We start from the raw sequence: 7,737 nt of genomic DNA, 5'->3' as shown, positions 1-7,737 counted from the left end.
AGAGCTGGATAGGGCTCTTATAAATAGCGGAGTCAGGGGATATGGGGAGAAGGCAGGAACGGGGTACTGATTGGGGATGATCAGCCATGATCACATTGAATGGCGGTGCTGGCTGGAAGGGCCGAATGGCCTACTCCTGCACCTATTGTCTATTGTCTATTGTCGCTCAGCGGGAAAGGCAGCGTCCGCGGAGAGAAGGTATGGGTGACGGACGTTTTGGGTCGGGGCCCTTCTTCAGATCATTCCCCAGAGATGCTGCCTGTCCCGCTGAGTTACTCCAGCATTTTGTACCCACCTTGGATTTAAACCCAGCATCTGCAGCTCTTTCCAACACATGAGGAAGACGCTGATAAACACGGATTACACTCCCTGCGTGGCCGGTGATCTCCACAGTAGACGGTGGGCAGTGGACATCGCTCCCAGAGGGCAATTTCTCTCTCCCCGTCAGACTGGATAGACTCGGCTTGTACTCGCTAGAATTTAGAAGATTGAGGGGGGATCTTATAGAAACTTACAAAATTCTTAAGGGGTTGGACAGGCTAGATGCAGGAAGATTGTTCCCGATGTTGGGGAAGTCCAGGACAAGGGATCACACAGTTTAAGGATAAGGGGGAAGTCTTTTAGGACCGAGATGAGAAAAGCATTTTTCACACACAGAGAGTGGTGAATCTGTGGAACTCTCTGCCACAGAAGGTAGTTGAGGCCACAGTTCATTGGCTATATTTCAGAGGGAGTTAGATGTGGCCCTTGTGGCTAAAGGGATCAGGGGGTATGGAGAGAAGGCAGGTACAGGATACTGAGTTGGATGATCAGCCATGATCATATTGAATTGCGGTGCAGGCTCGAAGGGCCGAATGGTCTACTCCTGCACCTATTTTCTATGTTTCTATGTCAGCATCTTCTGAGACGCACCAGCTTCTGGAATGCCCGCTTGAAGTCCTCGTTGAAGGCGGTGTAGATGACAGGGTTGATGAGCGAGTTGAGATAGCCGAGCCAGGTAAAGAAGTCAAAGAGGGCAGGGTGGAACCAACACGCCTCCTTGCAGGTGCCAATGACCAGGACCACCACGAAGAAGGGGAGCCAGCAGAAGATGAAGGCTCCCAGGATGATGCCCAGCGTCTTGGTGGCTTTCCGCTCCCTGGCCGCGCAGATGCGCTTCCTCTCCAGCACGCTGTCCGACACCTTCACCTTGACGTGGTTCAGGTAGATGGGCGACTCTCCCGAGTGAGGGAGGATCTCCTGGCTGGTGAAGCCCACCGAGCACAGCGAGGAGCCGGTGGAACCGCTGACCAGCTGGGCGGTGGTGAAGCGCTTGCCGAACGCCGACGGTGGCTTCTGGATCCTCGACCTTGCGGCCAGGTAGATCCGACCGTACAAGATGACCAGCAACACACTGGGGATGTAGAACGCCCCGAAGGTGGAGTAGATGGTGTAGAATATCTGGTCGGTGTTTACCGTGCAGTCCTTCAGCTCCTCCAGGGCCTTTGACTGTCTCCAGAAGAGGGGTGGGATGGAGATACTGACTGAGATGACCCAGACCACTGCGATCATCACGGCGGCTCTTGTAGGGGTTCGGCGCTTGGTGTACTCCAAGGCGTCGGTGATGGCCCAGTATCTGTCCAAGGCGATGACGCACAGGTGGAGGATGGAGGCGGTGCAGAAGGTGATGTCCGAGGACAACCAGATGTCGCACATGATCTGCCCCAGGGTCCAGGTCTTGATGACGGTGTAGACAATGCTGATGGGCATCACCACGATGGCCACCAGCAGGTCGGTCACGGCTAGGGAGCCGATCAGATAGTTGGCCGGGGTGTGCAGCTTGCGGGTCAGGCAGATGGTCACCAGGACGAAGGAGTTGGACAGGATGGTGGCCAGGGTGACGAGACCCAGCACCACGAACAGAGACACCCTCAGGCCCAACTGAGCGCCCTCGTCCCAGCCGGCCGGCGCAGCCGTCCAATTCTCCGGGGGAACGGTGGAGAAATTACCGAGGGCCATATCGTGAATGACGCCGGGCGACACTCTCCGCCTTCCTTGTGGCGTGTTGAGAACTGTCGGCAGACCAACTCCCTATCGTATCGTGCCGTATCTCTAGCGTGTCGTGCCGTATCTCTAGCGTGTCGTGTCGTATCGTATCGGAGCTCCAGGTCCCATGACAGCTCATTGTTCTTGCCCAGACCCCAGCAAAGCCGCTGTTGCCATCACGGCCCGCATAAAACAGCGGCAGAGGCCACAGTTGTAGAATCCAGACCCATTGCCGGCTGCTTGTTCAAACAATATTTCATACCTAGTGCAGGAGAGGGGAAAATATTTTTTAATGAATGTCTAAAACTCCACAGCCGGTGCCAAAAATGGTATAAAGTCACGAAGCGGAATGTTAATGGGTTAGTTTAATGGCATCTATGCACAATTAGAGATTTACTGACACACACAAACATCAATTCTGAAGTTCAACTCAACTGCTAATGCTCAAAAACGTAATTGCCACCACCTAGCGCGTTCCAATACTGAGGATGCCTTACAGACAACGGTGGCGCAGCGGTAGAGTTGCTGACTTGCAGAGCCGTGGTTCGATCCTGACCACGGGTGCTGTCTCTACGGAGTTTGCACCTTCTCCCCGTGACCTGCGTGGGTTTTTTTCGAGACTTTCCCCCCACACTCCGAAGACGTTCGTTGGCTTGGTAGAAATGTAAATATTGTCCCTAGTGGGACAATTTGTGGAATTCCCTGCCACAGAGGGCAGTGGAGGCCAAATCACTGGATGCATTTAAGAGAGAGTTATGCCCCTGTCCCACTTAGGAAACCTGAACGGAAACCTCTGGAGACTTTGCGCCCCACCCAAGGTTTCCGTGCGGTTCCTAGAGGTTGCAGGTGGTTGCCGGAGGTTGCAGGTAGTGGAAGCAGGTAGGGAGACTGACAAAAAACTCCGGGAACCGCACGGAAACCTTGGGTGGGGCGCAAAGTCTCCAGAGGTTTCCGTTCAAGTTTCCTAAGTGGGACAGGGGCATTAGATAGAGCTCTAGGGGCTGGTGGAGTCAAGGGATATGGGGAGAAGGCAGGCACGGGTTATTGATCGGGGACGATCAGCCATGATCACAATGAATGGCGGTGCTGGCTCGAAGGGCCGAATGGCCTCCTCCTGTACCTATTTTCTATGTTTCTAGTGTGGTAGGTTGGTAGGGGAGCGTTAATCGGTTGATAGGTGCGGACTTAAACTAAACTGAAAAATCAGTTCATCTCGGAAATGCGGGTGTAGTCATAATGTAGGAATCCAACAGCCAACCTTGTGATAAAATATAAATGAAATGAGGTCTTCGTATTCCAGACATGTTATTTGACAGATAAATATTGGCCAAGGCACTGATTTAATGTTTAAACCGACATTAAAATACTCCCTAAGCAGCGTTTTGGATAACCTGCCTGGATTCTTGTACTTAAACCATAACCTCTTGGCTCTGAGGCAAGTATTCCTGAGCAACAGTTGATAGAGAAGGTTAAAAGCATTTACCAGAGACCCCGGTTCGATCCCGACTATGGGCCCTGTCTGTATGGAGTTTGCACGTTCTCCCCGTAACCTGTGTGGGTTTTCTCCGAGATCTTCGGTTTCCTCCCACACTCCAAAGACGTGCAGGATTGTTGGTTAATTGACTTGGTGTAAGTGTACAAACATGCCCCTAGCGTGTGTGAAGGATAGTGTAATATGCCCCTGTCCCACTTAGGAAACCTGAACGGAAACCTCTGGAGACTTTGCGCCCCGCCCAAGGTTTCCGTGCGGTTCCCGGAGGTTTTTGTCAGTCTCCCTACCTGCTTCCACTACCTGCAACCTCCGGCAACCACCTGCAACCTCCGGGAACCGCACGGAAACCTTGGGTGGGGCGCAAAGTCTCCAGAGGTTTCCGTTCAGGTTTCCTAAGTGGGACAGGGGCATAAATGTGCGAGGATCGCTGGTTGGCATGGACCCGGTGGGCCGAAGGGCCTGTTTCCGCGCTGTATCACTAAACCTAAAATGAACCAGAGGATATAGGTTTAAGGGGAGGGGTGGGGTGGGGTGGGGGTGGGGGTGAGGGTGTGTGTGGGGGGGGGGGGGGGGGGGGGGGATGGTGCAGGTTCAATAGGAACCTGAGGGGTTACAAGGGATAGTGTGTGTATGGAACGAGCTGCTGGAGGAGGTAGTTGAGGCAGATACCAGAAACATATAAGAAACATTTAGACAGGTACATGGATAGTACAGGTTTAGGCAGGCAGGTGGGACTAGTATAGATGGGGCATGTTGGTCAGTGTGGGCAAGTTGGGCAGAATGGGCCGTTTCCACACTGCATCACTCTATGACTTATCCGAGATCTTCGGTTTCCTCCCACATTCCAAAGACCGACAGGTTTGTAGGTTAATTGGCTTGGTGTAAATGTAAATTGTCCCTGGTGGGTGTAGGGTAGTGTCAGTGTGCGGGGATCGCTGGTCGGTGCGGACTCGGTGGGGCCTGTTTCCCCACTGTATCTCTAAACTAAACTGAAGACATTTGGAAGGCAACATGAATAGAAAAGATTTAGAGGGATATGGGCCAAACACAGGCAGGTGGGTCAGGGAAAGATGGGGCGTTTTGATCGGGGTGGACAAGTTGGGAAGATAGGCCTGTTCTCACTCCCTATACCTCTGTAGCGTACAATTACCTGCCATTTCATCCCAAAGCACGACTTCACCCTTTTGTATTCTATTAGTCCCCACACGTTAAGTCTTCGTGACTAATATCATGAATGCGGAGGAGATGGAAAAGATGTTTCCACTAGTGGGAGAGTCTTGGACCAGAGGCCATAGCCTCAGAATGAAAGGAGGTTCCATTAGAAATGAGATAAGAAATAATTTCTTTAGCCAGAGGGTGGTGAATCTGTGGAATTTATTGGCTGTGGAGGCCAGGTCAATGAATATATTGAGATTGACAGATTCTTGATTAGTTCGGGTGTCAGAAGTTACGGGGAGAAGGCAGGAGAATGGGGTTTGGATGGAGAGATAGATCAGCCATGATTGAATGGCGGAGTAGACTTGATGGGCTGAATGGCCTAATTCTGATCCTAGAACCTATGAACTTAAGATTTCTGAGGATGTTGCCAGGACTTGAGGGCCTGAGATATAGGGAGTGGTTGGGAAGGCTAGGACATTATTCCTTGGAGTGCAGGAGGCTGGGGGAGGAGTGATCTTATAGAGGTGTATAAAATAATGAGGGGATAGACAGGGTGAACGCACAGTTTTTTACCCAGAGAAGGGGAATCAAGAACCAGGGGACAGGATTATGGTGAGAGGGGTAAGATTCGATAGAAACCTAAGGGGCAACTTTTCACACAGTGGGTGGTGGGTGTATGGAACGAGCTGCCAGAGGAGGTCGTTGAGGCAGGGACTATAATGTAATAGTATTTAAAAGACAGTTGGAGAGGTACATGGATAGGAAAGGTTTAGAGGGAAGAGAGACACAAAATGCTGGAGTAATTCAGCGGGACCTGCAGCATGTTTGGAGAGAAGGAACGGATGATATTTCGGGACAAGACCCTTCTTCACTCAGAGTCAGGGGAGAGGGATTCTAGAGATAAGGAAGGGTAAGATGTGAAAACAACAGATCAAAGCAGAAGATGATATGGAAATGGAGATTGGCTCATTGTTAACTGAGGGGAACATGACAAGGAGGCATTAAATCAGTCAAGGGACTGGGCCAAACTCAGGCAGGTGGGACGGGTAGATGGGGTATGTTGGTCGGCATGGACTAGTTGGGCCGAAGGGCCTGTTGCAGTGCTGTACGACTCTGATCATCCATGCAGCCATTGAAGGCGTTCCACTCTGTGAGAGTTAGAGTCGTACACCACGGGAACTGGCCCCTGCACTCAGCAAGTCGACACCAAATATACTTCTCACCTTACACCATTCCTGACATTGAATCTGGGTGGCAAAAAAACACTGCCAGCCCAAAGCTGTTTCAAATAATATCACCATGCAGGAGACACGAGGAAATGCAGATGCTGGTTCACAAACAATAGACAATAGACAATAGGTGCAGGAGTAGGCAATTCGGCCCTTCGAGCCAGCACCGCCATTCAATGTGATCATGGCTGATCATCCCCAATCAGTACCCCGTTCCTGCCTTCTCCCCATATTCCCTGACTCCGCTATCTTTAAGAGCCCTATCTAGCTCTCTCTTGAAATCATCCAAAGAACCGGCCTCCACCGTCCTCTGAGGCAGAGAATTCCACAGACTCACCACTCTCTGTGAGAAAAAGTGTTTCCTCGTGTCCGTTCTAAATGGTTTACTCCTTATTCTTAAAAGGCAGCATCTCTGGAGAGAAGGAATGGGTGAATCAGTCTGAAGAAGGGTCTCGACCCGAAACGACACCCATTCCTTCTCTCCGGAGATGCTGCCTGTCCCGCTGAGTTACTCCAGCTTTTTGTGTCTATCTTCGGTTTAAACCAGCATCTGCAGTTCCTTCTTAAGCATCTCTGAAGAACATGGATAGGTGACGTTTCGGGTTGGGGCCCTTCTTCAGACTATCCATGTTCTCCAGGGATCCTGCCTGACCTGCTGAGATATTCCAGCACTTTCTCTTTACAATAGAAGTGGCCATTCAGCCCATTGAGCCTCTTTTGGATTGGTAAAGGCTCAGCCAGTTAAACATACATTCTCTCTTTCATCTCTCCTCCCATCCAGCCATCTTATACAAGACGGCGCCCAACATGGGCGACTATTTGCGCGCTGGCCACAGAAGCAGATCTACAATCGCATATTACAATCAGCCCTCACTCTTAAATTTCTACTCCTCTATACACTGTAAATGGCTTGGTTGTAATCATGTGTTGTCTTTCCGCTGACTGGTTAGCACGCAACAAAAGCTTTTCACTGTACCTCGGTACACGTGACAATAAACTAAACTGAACTGACCCCCCTCCCCCCCCACTGTCCCATTCCATCTACATCCTTCCTCCGCCTTAATATTTCACCCCTCTTCTCTCCTTATCTGGCACCATTTTGTTTCCATTTCACCACTAGCCATTGACATTCACTCCACCCACCTGCCAAACCACCCTCTCTCAACTGTATCCACCTATCACTCGCCAGACCTTGTCCCGCTCCCACCTCTATCTTCCAGCTATTCTCCCCTCTACAACAATCAGTCTGTAGGAGGGTCCCAATCGAAGTTCCTATAGCGAGCAAGATAGACCACTCGACGAAACAGATGTAGTACGGTCATGGGCAGATTCACGGGTCATTTTCGGCCCCATTTCCGTAACCGGCTTCCGTCTCCGCACCAAAGATCCCATCGTAGCGGAGCAAAGATACTAGTGCGGAGACGGAAGCCGGTTACGGAAACATCCTCGTAAAAATAGAAGTCATTTGGGAAAAATCTTCTCCACATTTTCAGAATTTTAATTTATTCACATAAACTGTTCCCCCGCAACGTTGATTACACTGCGAGTCGGGTCGGGTCCGGTTACGGAAATGGATGAAAAAAAGGCCCACGTTCTGCTCCGTTGCGTACTACACGTCAGCCCATTGCATTTAGCAGGAGTGGTCTATCTTGCTCCGCTATAGGATCTTTGGTCCCAACCGCAAACATCGCCTATCCATTCCCTCCACAGATGTTGCCTGACCTGCTGAGTTCCTCTTTGTGTCTTGCTCAAGGCTCCAGCACCTGCAGTTCCTTGCAAATCTGTTCCTACGCTTCTCTTGTGCAAAGACTCGTTTGAAAAATGATGATCAAG

General features: G+C 50.8%; 1 protein-coding gene across 1 annotated transcript; it reads right to left on the bottom strand.

The window, feature by feature from the left end:
• Positions 1-881: 881 nt before the first annotated feature.
• On the bottom strand, positions 882-2,282 carry htr1d (5-hydroxytryptamine receptor 1D). The gene has a single exon (XM_033044906.1). It carries the CDS (start codon positions 1,996-1,998, stop codon positions 892-894), a length of 1,107 nt encoding a protein of 368 aa, XP_032900797.1. The 5' UTR covers positions 1,999-2,282; the 3' UTR covers positions 882-891.
• Positions 2,283-7,737: the final 5,455 nt, after the last annotated feature.

Source organism: Amblyraja radiata, chromosome 27 (genome assembly GCF_010909765.2).
Source record: "Amblyraja radiata isolate CabotCenter1 chromosome 27, sAmbRad1.1.pri, whole genome shotgun sequence".
Lineage (NCBI taxonomy): Eukaryota > Metazoa > Chordata > Chondrichthyes > Rajiformes > Rajidae > Amblyraja > Amblyraja radiata.
Note: the sequence above shows the minus strand (reverse complement) of the source record. Positions and strands in the feature narration are given on the sequence as shown.

Coding starts and splice junctions, on each gene's coding strand:
- htr1d (XM_033044906.1), bottom strand. CDS start 1,998: ATGGCCCTCGGTAATTTCTCCACCGTTCCCCCGGAGAATTGGACGGCT.